Source organism: Danio aesculapii, chromosome 20, assembly GCF_903798145.1.
Source record: "Danio aesculapii chromosome 20, fDanAes4.1, whole genome shotgun sequence".
Taxonomy (NCBI): domain Eukaryota; kingdom Metazoa; phylum Chordata; class Actinopteri; order Cypriniformes; family Danionidae; genus Danio; species Danio aesculapii.
In genome coordinates this window covers 26,938,167-26,956,698 of record NC_079454.1, presented here as the reverse complement: position 1 = coordinate 26,956,698, position 18,532 = coordinate 26,938,167, and the positions used below count along the sequence as shown (strand labels likewise).

The 18,532-nt window shown below is 35.0% G+C and overlaps 1 protein-coding gene across 1 annotated transcript; it reads right to left on the bottom strand.

The window, feature by feature from the left end:
- Positions 1–11: 11 nt before the first annotated feature.
- On the bottom strand, positions 12–17,355 carry nrbp1 (nuclear receptor binding protein 1). Its single transcript, XM_056481264.1, has 18 exons — positions 16,709–17,355; positions 15,548–15,872; positions 14,787–14,909; positions 12,433–12,534; positions 12,247–12,336; positions 11,362–11,402; positions 11,144–11,238; positions 10,978–11,061; positions 10,820–10,878; positions 10,614–10,712; positions 9,153–9,285; positions 8,968–9,055; positions 8,810–8,860; positions 8,552–8,687; positions 6,495–6,548; positions 6,347–6,410; positions 4,658–4,713; positions 12–1,598 (listed from the first exon to the last, which is right to left on the bottom strand). The coding sequence occupies exons 2-18, from the start codon at positions 15,782–15,784 to the stop codon at positions 1,503–1,505; spliced, it is 1,608 nt and encodes a 535-aa protein (XP_056337239.1). The 5' UTR covers positions 15,785–15,872; positions 16,709–17,355; the 3' UTR covers positions 12–1,502.
- Positions 17,356–18,532: the final 1,177 nt, after the last annotated feature.

Sequence of the window (18,532 nt, the reverse complement as noted above, 5' to 3'; positions counted from 1 at the left end):
TGGACAAGTAATGGAAGTATTCTGAATCTCATCTTTATATCAAGAAATGGTGCAACTTTGAAAACATAGAGGGTTAACAGAGTCAAAAGCAGTTATGAGTTTCTGAATATTTTCTATGAGGCAAACTAAATGCTTGAGGTTCTGGGCATTACAGTGTCCTTCTGTTAAGGTACTCGTACAAAGTCAGTTGTTGTTTTTCTCAAAACAAATCCATAAAAATGTGTTATAATTTGTTACTCTGGTCTGAATTGAATGTGGTGTGCTTTTCAATAGCTCAGCTATCATTTCCACCTCACTGTCTACATATTGGAAACAATCTGCAACTTAAACTTTTAAAACAAGCATCACAATTTTTCTGAAAAAAATGAATTTTGAGTCCATATTTCATGCAATATTTCAAATTTGCTGCTTGTAACAGACGGACTTGATGCATTTATAAGAGGTCTGTGGAATTTACTGCCATCAACAAAAGCACAAATTGCTTATTTGGACAGAAATGACACTCTCAAATGCACCACCAGAAGATTTCATATACTGCAAATATGCCAAAACATGTTACAGTACTAGCATGCAGACCAGTTGAAAGAAAAAGAAAACAGCGCGATAAAAATACGATGTGTTTGTCAGTCTATGGGTCTTTTGAATATGGGATTAATTGTGTCTCTGTTAAAGGCACATTTTAACATGTCTGGTGTGCTGTAGATCATGTCTGTATACTGAAACTCATAACTGTGTCACATACAGGGAAAAATAGACAAATCAAGTGCCCTTCTCTTAGAAACCATTCAAATGAAAACGTACAGCATACATTCACAGGTAATAAAGAGGGAAAAATAACAGCCACCACAGTGATGAAAGTGAAAGACGCTTTAAGATAGACCATACGCATATAGATAAATAATCTGTTTGTTTGTTTTTTTCAATGCTCCGAGAACCCCTTTCCTTTCACAGTCGTTGTAGATCTTGCATTGCAGACCAAAGTTAACCACAATTAATGTGTGCCTTAAAAAGGTACAAACAATGTTATTTGGTAATTTCAAAATAACACAGTAACGCATTCCTCTTACAATAAAAAAAAATGATCAATGATTGAAAGAGTGACTAAGAGAGCCTGAAATATGCATGTGATGTGCCTAAAAAAAAAAAAAAAACAAGGTTTTGCTAAAGTGCAAACCAGAAGTAACCGATCCCACACATACTGTAAGCAAAAACGTTCCGAAATACAGCTCGTAATACTGATTTAAATAATAACAGAGTCATTTTTTTCTTCTTTTAAAACAGAGAAGCTACACTGACAGAATAAATGTACACCGGGACCATCGGCCAACACTTTTCCACCACCTAAAGTGGAGTGAAGCGAAGGGGTGCTTTTTCTTTTTGAGGCGTCCCCTCAAAGCTCACATACAATCCTCTGAGTGATGAAGCGCTGGAGTCCCGTCCCGTCCCGTCCCGTGCATGAAGATAAAGGATGGTGGAGAGGAGCTTGCAGATTTAGCCCACTGCTATGAGGAAACGGTGACAGGATTCAGAGAGCCGTTGCGGCTGTAAAATCTAGAGAAGGCCTCCTCCAACACGGTAGTGAGACGTGGCTGATCCCCCTTGAGGGAGAGAAAATAAGAGTGTGGAAAACAGGCAAGTTGAATAAAGTAAACTGAAAATAATCATTCTTATAATTATTGTAATTATTATTATTAGTAGCAGTAGTATTATTTTGTAGTAATTTCAGGGTAATTTTCATTCATCAATAAAAAATTATTATATATATGATCCGATTTACTTTATGCACATGTATTCATTTAGTGTTTATCCCAGAATAAAGACTATTCACATTTGCCGTCTTTTGCATGCGCAAGTTTGTTGGTGAAAAATTGATGCTTGCACACAAAAAACCATTCCCTCATGCCCCATATGCGCTACTCCCGCTCCCGGTGTGAATCCCGGTTGTTTACATGCATGCCGATAAAATATATGCCGCTCATGCTCTGTGAAACCGGACTAACAGCCTTTTATGCAGAGATGTCGGCACGCAGCGAGTTTTGAAAGTCGAAAAAACTGAAGTTTATATAATATGATGACGATGTTACTTTGACTAGCATGACAATGAAACAAAGAAGGGATAAGGAGTCATAACTAAGACTTCATAACATTAATCCACAGCCATGACTCGGGTCTAAGACAATAGATAATTCTATAAAACATTTTCTGTATTCTATAGAATTGTCATAATTAATAATCATGCAAAAGATTTGGTAAGTGATCTTAGCACGTCACTCCAGTTGTCTTTACATTTGTTTCCAGTAACATTTAGGATTGATTTCTGTTATTTATTTAGAATAACAATTGTATAATAATATAAATAATAATAATAATAATACTTTAATTTATTTATAATCAGTATAATCAAATTGCTATATTTATTAAATATATATATAAATAGGTATAAATGTATTTATAATAAACATTTTAAAGTATCAATTGTAAATGTATATATTTAAAATACATATAAATTTAACCACATAGTGTCTTCTTAACTTCTCGGGGGATAGAGGAGGGGGTATGTTTGGAGCATTTTCGCCCAGGGTGCCATTTAAACTAGAACCGCCACTACATATACGGCTGGGAATCAAAAGCACAAAATTGTAATAAATCACGAACAAAAAGAAAAACAGAATAGTGGAAAAGTGAGTATTTACACAAAAAGCAGCATCAGGGTGACTACAGCTAACTAAAACATATTTTTAAATAATCTAAGCTTTAATAAAACATATGAATTGTAAAAATATAATAAATGATACATCTATTGACTAAAGTCAAACTGAACACAGAAAAAAAAATAGAACAAACTCAAAATACTGTTCCTTAGAATATATATTAAAAACCTGGATATTACTTTCACATTCCAGGATGCCTTGGTCCAAATGAATTGTAATCTTAGAAAACAATAACGTAAATATTATTTAACTATAACCATATTGTGTCTGATTAGCAACGTCTCATAAATGAGTCCCTGTGAAAAGGTTTTGAATGTTGTGAAGTAAAAAAAAAAAAAAAAAGGAAAACTTATTAGAAATTAAATCACTCAAAAAAAAAAAAAAAAACACACCAAAAACAAGATTAGATGCTAAATTTGTTAATGCATTTTCCATAATCGATGAGAAAAATATTACATTTAGAAGTTTGATTCTCTTACTTTCATTCCCTACTCTGCATTTACTCAAATACTTCTGCATCTCTTCTAAGTCAATTAATAAAATCTACAATAACACTAGCTGGAGTTACACAAATGGTACAGCAGAAAATGGTACAGCAAAATTGCCAAATCAGACAGATGACAATACTGGAAAGAAACAAACTGAGAAAGCTCTTTCTTACAGTCAAGAAACTGACTGTAAGGAACCGCAATGATTGCTTGATTAGAATTGTCAAGAGACAATGTTTATGAAGAAAACCGACCGTGAACGACAGCAGTCTTAATTGTGCTACCTAACAAAAAGCCATCTTAATACAGATGGTAAAATAACCCTTTGTTAATTTCCACTACTAATACAGAGTGAAATCCTGCTGTTCTTCTGCTTAGCTCAGAGCATCTTCTTTCTCTTACTCTACTAGGAATCAGTCATAGCTGATTAAAAGTGTCCTTAAGCAACTGAATAATTTTTTTGAATTATTCTGAATGCTGACACCTCAACTTGTTTACACGTGTTGTCAAATTTTACTTGGTGACCATCTTCATTGTTCAATCTTCAATCTGGATCAGTGTGATTTTACCAATATTGATCCAACACAATATCATACCAACAATGAAACATAACATTGAAAAGTGGCCTTAAAAAATAAAAATAAATTAAAAAAGGAGCAGTGACCTCTTACTGGACCAAGAAATAAACTATATACCTCATGAAATATGCCAGAAAGAGCTCTGAGGTTGACAATAAATATTCGGATGTGTAAGATTTTTTAATCCCATGCTCATTAAAGCATGTACTTATTTCATTTAATTCACACCAAAAATATATATATATAGTTACATTTTATCAGAATTAAATACTTTGGTTGATATTTATAAACGTTGTGATGAAATGACACTAATGACACTATTTTGAGTATAATTGTTGGTGTTCATTTAGATTGAAGCTTCCTTATTAAATAGGTTAAAATAACTATTTTATATTTTAAATTACAAACAATTATACATTAATAACTTTTAGGAATTAAAAAAAAAATAATAAATTACAAATAAATGCATATGGGTCAAATATGAGTCGGCGAATTTTAGTGACTGCATTAAATAAAATAGACAATAAAAAGCAAGTAATGTCTACTTCAATGCTCAACCCTTTGGTAACTAAACATAAAAACATGGATCCTGTTTTGAAACATGACTCTTATGTAGAAACAAAATAACATGCTTGTGCATATTAAAGTATAACAAAGTTAAAAACTGATTCTTATAACATGTCATTAAATAATTCTTGTAAATATGCCTGATAAGATTTTTAAACAAAAACTATCGATAGAAAAACTGAAATGTTGGTGTCCATCTTCTGTAAATGGTAAAAATGAATAAAAATACAAATGTAAAGTACAATGGGGAAAAACATGTCATAAAACACTTTTAAATTGTTATGTTAAACACATCTTGAATGAAGCTTCTTACCTCACTAATGAAGCCAAGCTGGACCAGTTCCACAGCCAACTCCTGTACATTCTCATCTAACACACACAGACACACACACACCATTCTTAAGTTGGTACTGTTGTTGCAATAATTAAACATGCAGCTTATTTATTCTATATGCACATATTTGGATGAACTGTGGTGTTTTTTGATATTATTATTATTTTATGTCTTTGATTATTTTACTTATATCTAAATTGGAGTTTTTTGTTATTTGTATAAAATGATCAGATTGTATACAGATTGTTTTTTTGTGCTTATAAAAACTATATATATATATATATATATATATATATATATATATATATATATATATATATATATATATATATATATATATATATATATATATATATATATATATATATATATATATATATATATATATATATTAGTGCTGGGCTGTTATCGGCGTTAACGCGAGACAAAAAAAATATCGCCGTTAATCTATTCTCAAAGTTGGCTTGGGAGCTGGGTCTATTCTACGTAAGCTATGATGACTTTCACCTTGATATTTTAGCGCGAATGTATACCTGACCAGTGAGCCGTCTGACAAACAAGTGCCCTTTCTGAATCAAATCAGGAGGATGCCTGACTTTAACTGCAGTTTGGCAGTTTCACTTTAACTCATTCATAATCATTCATATGCTGTGACAAACTGGGGTATTAGACGCAAATAAGGCGCAAGGACTGGTGAGAGTGTTACGGAATTTAATATTGCTCGCCAAACGGAAAGAACAAAAACTTCCGCATTTCGCGGTGTGTCTGTGTGTGTGTTTAGTGTGTGGTCCTTTACTGACAGCCGCCTGTGTCTTGGATCTTGTCGGAAAATATGGTGAAAAGTCCTACATGACGGTAATAGTTTGATTGTAGTGTTTACTTCAGTAATGCCACTAATATATGCATATTCCACATGTCTTAATTCCATTTCTGTTCAGTTCAGTTATGACTTTCGTCGCCAAAAAAAAACAAAAAAATATTTTTTTTTTTTTTTGCTGTTTACATGGTAGACTCTTAATTAACTTCGAAATTAATCTAGATTAAAAAAAATTATCTATGCCCACCTAATAAATAAATAAAAATAATAATATTATATACATATACCTATATACATACATATATACACATATATATCCATATATACATACACGCGATGTTAGATTTGTGTCTGAATCAAATAAAATTGATAAATGTGTTACAAAGAAAGCAATCAAATGAAGTGTCCAAATACTAATTAAGTTTTAATAACTTTTTAAATTTGTGAAAATAAGATGCCAATTCTGAATCAATCTGATGCACTTCTGCACAGCTCTAATGTTTTTCTGACAATTATATCATAACAGACAAGTAAGAACAGAAACAAGAATGTTACACCTGAAACATACAACACAACTATGGTTTAAACCTGTTGGATTAAACCGAACATGTATTCAGGTAGCTAGCTAACAGTTTTACTATCTCAGCAAGCTTCTGAGCTAAGCTGACTAGAAAGACAAAACCGACTGCGCTGATGCCTATTATAGCATCTCTTGCAGCTGAGAACGCAACACATACAAGTGCAGCATTGTAACACGTTTCAGGGCACGACGGTATGTGAAATCCAACTGTATAGCTGGAAGTCTTTACATACTTGTGTAGAGTGTGTTTGAGGTCTGATAAAATACTCACTTGGTGCCAAATCACAACTCAAGTGTCGGTTCAGCTTATCTTCCAGTTTTAGAAGTAAGGTCAGCTATAAAAAGAGCAGCGAGGAGTTATGAACGTAGAATAAACCTCTAACATCAGCCTAGTAATGAACACAGGGAAAAAGGCTTACATGATGTTTCGCTCCTTCCTCCACAGGCTCGATGTTGCACTGCATCTGTACGACCTTAAAGAGAAAGAAAGATCATGACAAAACATATGACACCAAATAACCTAATAATAAAATAAATTATGCTGAGTATAACCACACATACAGATGTGCAAAAAACTCAAATTTGAGAGCAAGTTTAAATGATGGTTTTACAGATTTGTTATGAAATACAGTAGCCTAATGACATTTACAATAAATATACAACCACCACAACAAATATACATCATTAAAAAAAGGAAAATACAGTATATTCCATTACTCCTAATATATTTAACACATTAACAATATCATAATAACTGATATAAACATACTAGTTACGATTCAATTCAATTTTATTTGTATAGCGCTTTTCACAATAAAATTGTTTCAAAACAGCCTTACAAAACATTGCATTAGAAATTCGGAAAGGTTAAGGTTATTAATTAACATAACTTTATTAGTTACGAATCATTTTAACAGGTAACTTATAGCTTTTAACAATTACTATAGCGTTTTACAGTTAATGCGTATGTCAACTGAAGAATTTTAACCTGAGCGGACCGTATTTTTTCAGTTGTTGCCAATGGAAGCGCTGTGTTTTCAGTACACCAGCAATGTTGTGATGCAAGTGTCTGTTTCACAAGTGTGTGCTTTTTAAATTCACAAAAAAACGCTTCGATAAACGTGCACTTTACGTGTATTATTGGAGCACAATGTGTCTTTCCAGATCAGTCCTGATAAGAATGATAGCTCTTGATGTATTTGGCTTTAAAACAAGTTTAAATCACTGAGGAGACCTTGTGGATGCTGAAATAACATGCTTCTGAGCTGATCTCATACTGCTGTTTACTGCCTAATGTGACATATTAAAACAGTAACTGCACTAAAAGTGAAACGGAACAGCCCTACTTGCTTAAACCATGGCCTGAAAAAACACAAACACATGATGTCAACAGGTCGGTCTATTAAACGCTTTACTTTTGGAGCATTTCTTTTAATGACCCTTGCAGCATGTGGTTTGAATGAGTAGTACCATTTCGTTCTGCTTTTTATGTGAAAAGAATGATTTCAGTCTGTTGTGGCTGGTCTACCTACTGGTCGGAAACTATATGCCCATTTACCATCTGAATTTCAGCAACAGAGGCTTCCTCAGGTAAACCTAGTAATCAATCTGTAACGTTGAGCCCTTATTCTTGGGAAGGACATACAAAATGAATTGCCTCAATAGTGCAAAAACAGCAACAACTATAATGTTGACAACACAAAACAATCTCTTTGAAGCCTCAAGCTACAACTGTAGTATTCGAGTTCTAGTGAAAATAATGTATGCAAGTAGCCAATGAAAGACCTAGGCTGACCATGTGCGAAATTGCTGAAAACCTATATAGGTTTGTTCAGGAAATAAGATTGAAATTACTAATAACCCATTTCAGGAAGTTGGTTCTTTCAGGAGAGAACTCAATTTATCCTTTATATTCAATTTAAACTTTGATATTATAAAATGCAACAAATTACAATGACACAAACTACTGTAAGTTGTCTTGGCCTCAGATCCCGGACAAGCCCCAGTTTGTTACAGCTTAAGGGACAGTTCACACAGAATGTGTTTTATCCTTTCTAATGCATTGCTTTTCCCTTATTTTTTAATATAAACACGCAATTGACGGACGTTTGAGATGTTACTCTAACATCTGCACATGAGCACTGTGATTTTTAGACAGCGTGTCAAGTTAAAAAAAAATCTTAAACTTTCACATGCAGCACTCCTCATCACTGTCAGTTCCACAGCAATAGACCAATCAGAAAGCTCGGAGGTGGGGCAACCATTGCCAGTTTCTGTCTGGATACTCAAATTTTTTATGCTGCGCTTTTCTTTTTAACCCAGCCCGAATCATTCCGTCTTGCATTTTACAAGCAAAGACATGTTTGATGTGAATAGGAACTAAGTCTACGTGAAAAGTAATGTTTGAAAAAGCATAACAGGTGCACTTTATTTTCAATACTTAGTCAATGTCTCCTTAAATCAGTCCATTTCTCACCTTCCTGGTCTCCAGCTCTGCAGGTTCAGGCGTAGGTGTTTTGACGGAGGGTGGCACGATGGGGGACTTGACAGCCTCTTGCTGAGGCTGCTGGGGGCAGGGCATGCCAAAGGCAGTTAGCGGATAGATCCCATTCCTACATTACAACAAATAGAGTCCCTACATCAGTGTACATGTTTGAACACTGTCACTGCTTTCTTGAAGTTTGAATTTCAGTCTATCCTATTTCTCTCTGTATTAAGTGTTTATTTTGCTCACCTCACATCTTCCAGGAACTTGTCAAGCTCCAAGGCAGGAAACTGTGAGAGTCTAATAGCACAAGAGTTTGGACGTCAGGGCAACTTATTTGATCCTCATTTATATCACAAAGAACCGATTTCAAACTAAAACCAAAATAACAAAAGGAGACGACTTACTTTAGTTGGTTCTCTTTGCTTTCCATAATAACCTGATTGGGGTCCATGTTCTTGGTAATTTCTTCTAAAGCATTTTCAGGGATCATGTCTAAAAAAAACACAATGGTTTCAATGCGTTTAGCATCTTATTATGCCATCAAGACAGTGACAGTCTCTATAATGATAAAGCTGAGCTCATGACTCACGCTGATGACTGACGATACAGTGTGCAGCCAGGAGTTTCAATTGAGGCACTTCAAACAGAGCTTGATTGAAAAGCAGCTCTCTGGCAGTGGGCCTCTTACTGGGGTCCACCTCCAGACATTTCTGAATAAACTCCTAAAACATACAAAGAGAAACGTGAGACTTCACATATAATTTTGTGTATATAAACATATGACACACTAGACACAGGCAGCATGTGTGGAAACAAAAGAAAACAAAAAAAATCAGATTATTATTATTATTATTATTATTATTATTATTATTATTATTATTATGCAAAAAAGGATGTGTGGATTTTTTTGTTGTAGTAATTTTAAGAGTTGTCAGGTATTGTCTTGTTACACACAGGGGCTTAAACAGGGACATTAACACCTGCCATCCCGGCAAATGCGGGTAGATTTCACCTGTGGCAGGTTAGACAGACACCCCATTTTTAAATTGCCAGTGCCGTCTTGTCACTAAAGATTTTAGTCTAAGACCGTTTGTCAATGATGCGTGCAGCACGACTGATAAGTGAGTCGCGCGCACAGCTGATGTGATGCGCGTGAGTTCATAACAGCTCCCATGTCCCGTTTCCTTGCACAAAGCAACCATGCCTGGAAAAACGCAACTGGTGCGATAGTTTCTCTTTGAAATAACCTGAAATAAGCGGTGCTCATGCATGCACAGTCCTGCCACTTTCAAGAGCTTAAGATTTTTTGTAAGCAGTAGCTGTTGCCACTTTTGCTTTAACCATTCTTTGATCGGATTATTAATGAGCTGTTAACCATGTGTGCGATTATCCTTTCATTATCGCATACGCAATGTTTTTTCACCAGTTTTCTTTTGTTTACAGTTATTTTTGTTAATGTGGTTTAATTATCATCTTTGCCAATAAGTAACGTTGAAAAACTACTAGCCACAGTGGCTGGTGATCAAAAAAGGTCATGTCAAGCCCTGGTTACACAATTCATCATATTTCAGAGAACTGTCAGAAATCTCTTCAGTTCAGTCAGATGAATGTACATTTGTAACATCATTACTAATTTGGAAGAAAATATTAAAAAATGAATAAATGCATGTTCGGATTATGCATGCAGAAATTATTTAGCTGACAGCAGTCTTACTTTAGTTTTAAATTACCCAATTATAAATAAAAAAAAACGTACAATTTCCAATAAGTATTAAAATGTTTGTGGTGAACAAGATTTGAAGTTTTTTTTGTTTTTGCTGCAAAAAAAACAAACAAACAAAAAAAAAAATCAAGACATCAAATCAAGCATATATTAACAACTTCAAATAGACTGTGACACTAAAGAGAAATAGCTGCTAAAATTGATCTTGTCATCAAAAAAATTGATTAAATTTTTAAATCCATTCAAATAAAAATAAAACAACTATTTTACATTGTGATAAAATCCCATAATTATAATTTTTCTCTTCATTTCTACTTATATACTCACTCTCTGCAGTGGGTCCTCCAGAGACTGGATGGCACTATTAATGGCTTCTTGTGAAACATATGAAGACTCTCCATTACTTTGGATTTCCAGCACAGCCATCTACATCAGTAAAATAGAAAACCCAAAACCCAAATCACTAGTCTGGTCGGTCCAATCTCTTTACAATTAATCCACTAATTAAAAAAAAAAAAAAAAACAGCACTCACCTCTAAGGCGCACATTCCAAAGGAATAGATGTCCACGGCTGTAGTAACATTGGCAACAGCTGAAGTGCATGAGGGTAGAGGACAAATTGTGCCAAAATCATTTTCACATAAGTGCACTGAAACAAGAATCAAAAATGCATTTTAAAACCTAAAATTACCTCCATACTCTGGAGCAAAGAAGTGCAAACTCTTCTGTTCCTCCCGACATGTTTTCACATGGTTATTGATGGTGTCTGGGGCCACTACAAAAAGAAACAGAAACATTAGCAACAAAAACAAAACCCATACTAGTTAAACAGTCACACTCAATATGCCTCAGCCCACCTGAGCCGATTTTGATGAGTCCGTTGTGCTGTATGAAAATGGTGTCACATGTCAGGTTCCCGTGGATAATGGGAGGTTCACATGAATGCAGATAGCTGAAGGAGGAAAGGTGAAAATGAGTAACATGAGCTTTCCATAAGACTTTCCACAAAACATTATTGTTATTACTGCTAAGCATATTAGTACTTGAACAAACAAAGAAATGGAAGTACACACACCTTAAGGCAGATAATATCTGAGTGCACCAACGTTTCCATGCCTAGAACAGTCCAACAAAGAGTTAACAATCTGGGAAGACAAGTCTATGCCTGATAAAGTACTACAGTATGTAGAAAGCTATTTTTTCAATCCCAGTTATACTTTTTTATCAGCATAGTATGTGTTCAGCCTGATGTTTCTATATTAGAACAAAACTTTTCTATTTAACATACAAGATTACTTTCTTTCACTACTAAGTTTGTTCACAAGGTGTCAACACTGAAAAGAAGCATTGTTTTAGTCTGAAAAGAAAACAAACTACTAATTTAAACTAGAAATTGTGAGGGAATTAACTCCAACATCATACTCATATAACATTTTACATGAATATAAATAATTTTTATTGCTCATAAAAGAACAGACACTGTATAAAGATATATGTTTATAATGTGTTTGTGCACATTACCAAAATTAATTATACGCAGAAATGCTGCGTGTATACCATTATAGTATAGTTTGGGTTCAAAATATGGCTAATAGCATACATAATATCTAAGACTGCAACAAATGTAGAAAATGTAAAATAAGCAGGGGAATAAATGCAATCCACAATTCTTAAAAAAAAATAAAATAAAGGGTCCAGCTCATACTAAAAAAAAAGTCTACTAATATAGTTAATGAGACCTTTTCAAGACTTTGGTTATTAATTACTTACGCATTTGATTTTGTACCAAAAACACATTTATATTCAATTCAAGGATTTAAATATATTTGTTGATGTGGGCAATCCTTGTGGGTAGCCAATTAAAACTAACATTTAAGGAAGCAAATTAAGTGCTTTTGTGAAGTGCACATTATGTCAGCTCTGTTGTGTTTCCCCAAATAGAAAAAAGCAGCAATCGTACCTTTTCATTCATGGTCTTATGATTCTTCTTTGTCTTCTTTAGAAACTGCTTCAAGCTCCCAGAAGACATGTACTCTGTGATGAAAATAACCTAAAGAGGATGACAAAACAAACAAAATCTTATGATTAAAAATATATATCTAAAAAGAGTACATGGCTCATTTGCTGTTGTTATTGTGTTTCTTACCCTGGCTCGGTTCTCCTTCACATCTGCCCAGTATTTGTGAAACTTGACTATATTCAAATGTTCCAGCTGGATGAGGTTGTCAAACACTGCTTTCACTTTTTCCTAGGAAAAATAAAACCAGTGGATTTACAAGGAGGAAGTGTTAAGGAAGCTGTTTGACAGAAGTATGCAATGCAGCATTTTGATTTTAAGAAGATCAGCTTATTGTAATACAAAATATTGAACCGTCAATTTATTATGCAACAACAACAAACTAATCTAAAAGATCAGGATGAAAAAAAAATTGCTTTTTATGGCTGTGACTGCATTAGTCACATGTGCTTATGGGAAATGCAATTGACAACATAGACGGTAGAGCCTTTCAAAACGCAACCTCTAAAATTACTTATTGAATTCTACGATGAGCGTCTGCCAAGCAGAGCGGAGCGCAGTATGTGGACGGGCCAAACAGATGGCTGCCCACTGCTCTACGCCAGGCATTAATGAATCCAGTTTGATTAAAAGCCCTCACAGGCAATGACAAGCTGAAGTACGCTAAATTAGATGGAGAAGAGTGACCTTATTAATATTTCAGCGCTTAAGAGACAGTTACATAACCACAGAAAATACTTTTCTTAAGCACCTGAAGGCTCTGAGTGAGAATGCTGTTTCCACAAAGTTTTGGCAGCAAACTGGTCAGACAACTTTGTGTAAGTAGCTGACATCCAAGAAACGAAGGAAAACACTCGTTCTGTTCTAGTGCTCATTGCAGTCAAATTAGTACTGGTATCGCTAATTCACAGCTTAAATTGCAAGCAAGAAAACAGGAGGCATTAGGGTTGAATCTGCAGCTGAGTATAGAAATAATAATCTACAGACGGCAATGCAAAAAAACACTGAAACCTTGATGAACGTTGCAATGTGACTGTAACTGCACCCCTGTCTGGATGACGATAGTACAGTATATACTGCACAGCGAGTTGCGCTGACAGTTTAATGAGTTAAAGGAAAACTCCACTTTTTGGAAATATGCAATTTTTTTGGAAATTTTACAAGCCCCCTGAAGTTAAACAGTAAATGAATTTTTTTTTTAATCTATTGTTACGCCCTCGAGGCAAAACAAGAAAAAAGGAGGGGGAAGCAAAAAGTCACGTTACAAAAAAGACAGACAAACACGTCAGTCAAGCAGCAGCCATGACACTATATAGTCGATCTCTAGGTCTGATGAGAGCACTTTTAGCTTAGCTTAGCATAGATCATTGAATTGGATTAGACCATTAGCATCTTTTCATTAACTTTTTTTTAGATACATTGTATACCAAGACCGATGAAAAAAAACAACAACACAAAAAGTTGCTCTTTTCTAGGTCGATATTGCTAGGAACTATACTCTCATTCTGCCATGATAATCAATAGACAAAATGAGTAGCTAAGCTATACTGATCTAGAAAATAGCAACCTTTTGATTTCTGTCAGTCTTTTTTTTTTTTCAAAACTCTTTTGTTTTTGAGCAAGATGCTAATAGTCTAATCCAATTCAATGATTTATGCTAAGCTAAGCTAAAAGTGCTCCCACCTGACCCAAAGACCAGCTGAATGAATTCAAAAACGGTTAAACTCAACTGCTCAATGGTTAACTTTAAATATACTATTGCCTAAATCTCAACATGGCAGAGATGCTAATGTTCATGTTTACATTAGTTTTATTATAATTCTGTGGTAAATTGAACTGTTGGCATAATACAAGAAAGTATATTTAGATTGTTTGATTTGTAGAATAATGAAAATCTGTTTTAATTATTCATTTCATTACTTCAGTCTCCAGTGTCACATTATTGTTCAGAAATCAATCTAATATGCCATTCTGGCAATTGTAGAGTCATTTCTTTATGATGATCATTGTTGACAGCAGTTGTGCTGCAGTTTAATATTTTTGTGGAAGTCATAAAAAAACAATAGACAGAATTTATTTAAAATTTGTAATATTAAAAAGCAGATTACTGTCACTTTTGCTCAAATGTATGCATCCTTGCTGAATGCTGAAAAACCCTTCTGACCCCAAACCTTTGAACAGTACTGCTTGTTTGTCTATATTATTTGTAATCAGTTTGTCTGTAAAATCCTCATATTAACGTGACATCATTTAGGTCATGCAGGCTACTGGATAATGTCAACATGATTATGCTGGCTCTGTTTTAGCATACCTGAATTTGATCCCTTTCTAATGTGGTATGTAAATATTGGATAAAAATCAAGCCATGCAGCACTTTTTTATTCTTGATGAATTTCCCTGAAATATCACCCGCTACTGGCTTCACAACTACCTAAATCTTTCTCATAACAAAAATAAGGCAGGCTCAGAGTCAGCAGTTTTACCTCTTGTAGTTTGAAGTTCTTGCGCTCAGAAAACATGACCTCATTCCACACCACCTCCACACCTTCTTCAGTGTCCATAGCAAGATAAGCATTGTCGATACCTGGGACATTGCGCTGATTAACCTGTTGGAGGTAATGAACGTTTCATTTACAAAGCAAGAATCTCATTCTTTTTCCAAGCCTCTGTATATTACACCGTCTCTAGGCATATGATGGCATCACATTTCTTGCAATTGCTGAAGTTATCACAATATTTTGCATCACAACGTTAACAAAAAAGGGACTTGTATAACAGGTGTAATAGGAAATCTACATTTCGTGTAATCCTCTTTGTACACATTTTCAGACCAATATATGGTAATATTAGAAATAAGTTCAATATTGTGTATATGTAATATGACAGAAAATGATCAAGTTAAAGTTGTAAACTTGTATTTTCTTATTATGTTATTTTTATTTTATGTATTGTCACTAATAATTGTTTGTAGAGCAAGTAGTTTGACTGTCTGCTGTCATTTATTATTCCTAGTCATTTCCACATAGGCAAACGAATCAGAAGTTCTAAAACAACAGCAGAATAGAGCTTACTTCCGCACTGAAGAATTAGGTCAATACTGTGTCACTGAATCATATAGTCTAATCATCTTTCAAATAAAAATTATAGGACAGCACATATAAACAAAAAATGTATTTATTTTTATTTATTATCAATTATGAATAATCAAACCAAACACAAAGCAATATATATATACATAATGTACCTCTTCTCTCCGCTTCTGCCAGCGTCCACATGGGCTTTCCTCTAGAATCTCAGATTCGTCTTCACTCTCTTCCTCCTCATCCTCAGTAGCAGACGGTGCAGGCTGTGTTACTGTGGACACCGGTGGAGACACCGATGAAACCCCCTGTCCTGCAGGTGGAATGGCTGTGGACTCAGACTTTGTGTCCATAGTGGACGCAGGGGCAGGTGCGGCACTCTGCTTTCCTTCTTCAGACATCACTGACTGACAACTGACAGCCCTGTCCAGAACCGCCACACAAAAAGAAGACTGGCTGACTCACACCTCGAGGGCAGGAGGCAGAGAGCTGCAAAGTCAGGAATCATGAACTTAGCACAAACAGATGTAATGGATGCTTATTCAATATTAACTTACATAAATTGGGTGTCATGAGATTTTCAACGATTCATTCGTTTTTAGAATTGAAATTCAGGGTTCCTAAACTTTTGACTGTTTTTTTCCCTTAGCTTGAGCAAGATGTCTAAAAGACTGCAGTTACAAAGCACAAATATATTTTATAATATACATTCGCTATATAATTTCCACGACTTGTAGAGTATCTATTTGATTTTCCTAATATCTTTAAGCCTTCCATGAATGTATAAATATACATCAATCGTTGAAGTGGATGATCACCTTTCATCAAAGCTAATAAATCTATTGTTTTACTATTGTTAAGACCATTTCTTGTTTTAAGGCAAAAAAACACCTTAATTTCACTTGAAATGTTTATATATATAGAGGTGTAGTTCTCAAAATGTTGAACTTGGAGTGCGCCAAATCTTAAATGAAAGGAAATTTAGTTAAATTTGAAATTAAAGACACCTTAAAGCAGCAGGAACTGAAACTATCTACTTTTAAGTACACATCACATTCAGTGTGCACTTTGAAAGTTTCAACTTCAAGCTGAACACAAAGGTGTGTTTTTTTTTACTCCAAAAAACTGGAAAAGTCAGTAACAGCTGACAAAGACTTTATGTTAGCGATGTTGACATGTTGTCACTCTCCTTAGATGTCTTCAATTCAAACAAGGCCACAGTTTACATTTAAGCATTATAAATAGACTACAGTCAAGTATCACAACTCGATGATTAAATCCACCATAACAAATACGTCATTCAAACTCAATGCTGAATGTCTTACTTGAGTTTATCCTGAGATGTGCGGCGTCGCCAGCTCGCCGGAAGCAGCTAACCGTCGGTAACCGTGGACACGGAGAAAAAAAATCCACAGACAATGAGGGGAAAACGAGGGATCCGCAAACAATATGGGTGTGTCTAGAGGTCCAGCCTTTGAATGGAGATTTACAGATCCAAGGAAACTCTAAAACACGAAATGACTGCAGATTTCCTCAGACCCGCAACTGCGAGAAGCTAGCGGCGCAGCTCCGCGGCCTCTGGAGCCTTCGCGATTAACGTTTTTGTAAATTGAAAAAACTGTTTCCTCTTGTGGTCAGTGTTAAATAAAGCAACAAAATATCAAAACTTTCGGCCCAGTAAAGTCAGCTAAAATTGAAGAACAATTACTACTCGCTGTCAGATTTGACTCGTTTTGTCGGCTAGCCGCTGATGCTACACTCCCCGGTATTCGCGTTCTTCGCTAATGTCTTCACAGAACGCTGCGTTTCTAGCGAAACACTAAAGTAATGCGACACTAACAGACCTAAAGTAATTCAACATGAATATCCCTGAAAAGGCTACAAGCAAATGCGACAGCTCCGAGTTTTGCGGTGCGCTGTTGCTTGTTCCTGTATGAAACACCTCCGTCGTTTATTAAAAGCGAGTGTACATCAGGACCAAGTTCACACAGCGCCATCTACCGGACAGAATATTATTGCTGACACCGTCACCGATTTAACCCTCAGTGACCTCAAAACACACTTCAATTCATTCCTTTATTCATTCTTTCTACATAATTTCTCCAGAAATGGAGAATATTAGGCAAAATACAATATAAAATAGTTTTATTCATAAAATTAATAGACACACATCAGTATAAAACAAACGTATACATGGAAATTACATGATTTAAATAGCTAAATAGTAATGTAACTTTCTTGTAATGTAAAATTCTCAGCACATATTTTACGCAGCGGATGCTCTTCCAGCCGCAACCCATCTCTGGGAAACATCCGTACACACTCACTCACACTCATACACTACGGACAATTTAGCTTACCCAATTCACCTGTACCACATGTCTTTGGACTGTGGGGGAAACCGGAGCACCCGGAGGAAACCCACACGAACGCAGGGAGAACATGCAAACTCCACACAGAAACACCAACTGACCCAGCCGAGGCTCGAACCAGCGACCTGCTTGCTGTGAGGCGACAGCACTACCTACTGCACCACTGTGTCACCTAAAATTCCTTTCATGTCCAGATAATATTCTAAACCCATATATAAAGCGTTTTGTTACTCTTTAGACTCTTTTTGTTAATTTGTTAATTAATTGTTTAAAAAGGCAGTACATTTTAGTTTAATATTGCATAAAAGGGTTACAGAATTATAGAACTAAAACAGAATATATGAACAATCTGTGCTTGAAATAATATAAACAATAACCAAAAAAAATAAATTAAATTACAATTTTAGAAATGCATGACAAAATTTGTAAAATTACTAAAATTTAAGTAGTAAATGACTTTGACTAAACTTAGTATAGTTTATAAAGAAATATAACTATATAATCTCAATGATACCAAAATAATGCAGTGATGTAATTCATTCATTCTCCAGTTTATTTATTTATAATGCAGTGGCACTGTAGGTGTCGCCTCACAGCAAGAAGGTCGCTGGTTCGAGCCTCGGCTGGGTCAGTTGGCGTTTCTGTGTGGAGTTTGCATGTTCTCCTTGCATTCGCGTGGGTTTCCTCCGGGTGCTCCCGTTTGCCCCACAGTTCAAAGACATGCGGTGCAGGTGAATTGGGAAGGCTGAATTGTCCATAGTGTATGAGTGTGAATGA

What these genes read in the sequence shown, in the direction of transcription:
- nrbp1 (XM_056481264.1), bottom strand. Translation starts at nt 15,784, where the DNA reads ATGTCTGAAGAAGGAAAGCAGAGTGCCGCACCTGCCCCTGCGTCCACT. An exon ending in ACTCATCAAAATCGGCTCAG is followed by an intron (nt 11,062 to 11,143) that starts GTGGGCTGAGGC and finishes TTCTTTTTGTAG; the next exon opens with TGGCCCCAGACACCATCAAT. An exon ending in AGCAAAGAGAACCAACTAAA is followed by an intron (nt 8,861 to 8,967) that starts GTAAGTCGTCTC and finishes TTGTGCTATTAG; the next exon opens with ACTCTCACAGTTTCCTGCCT.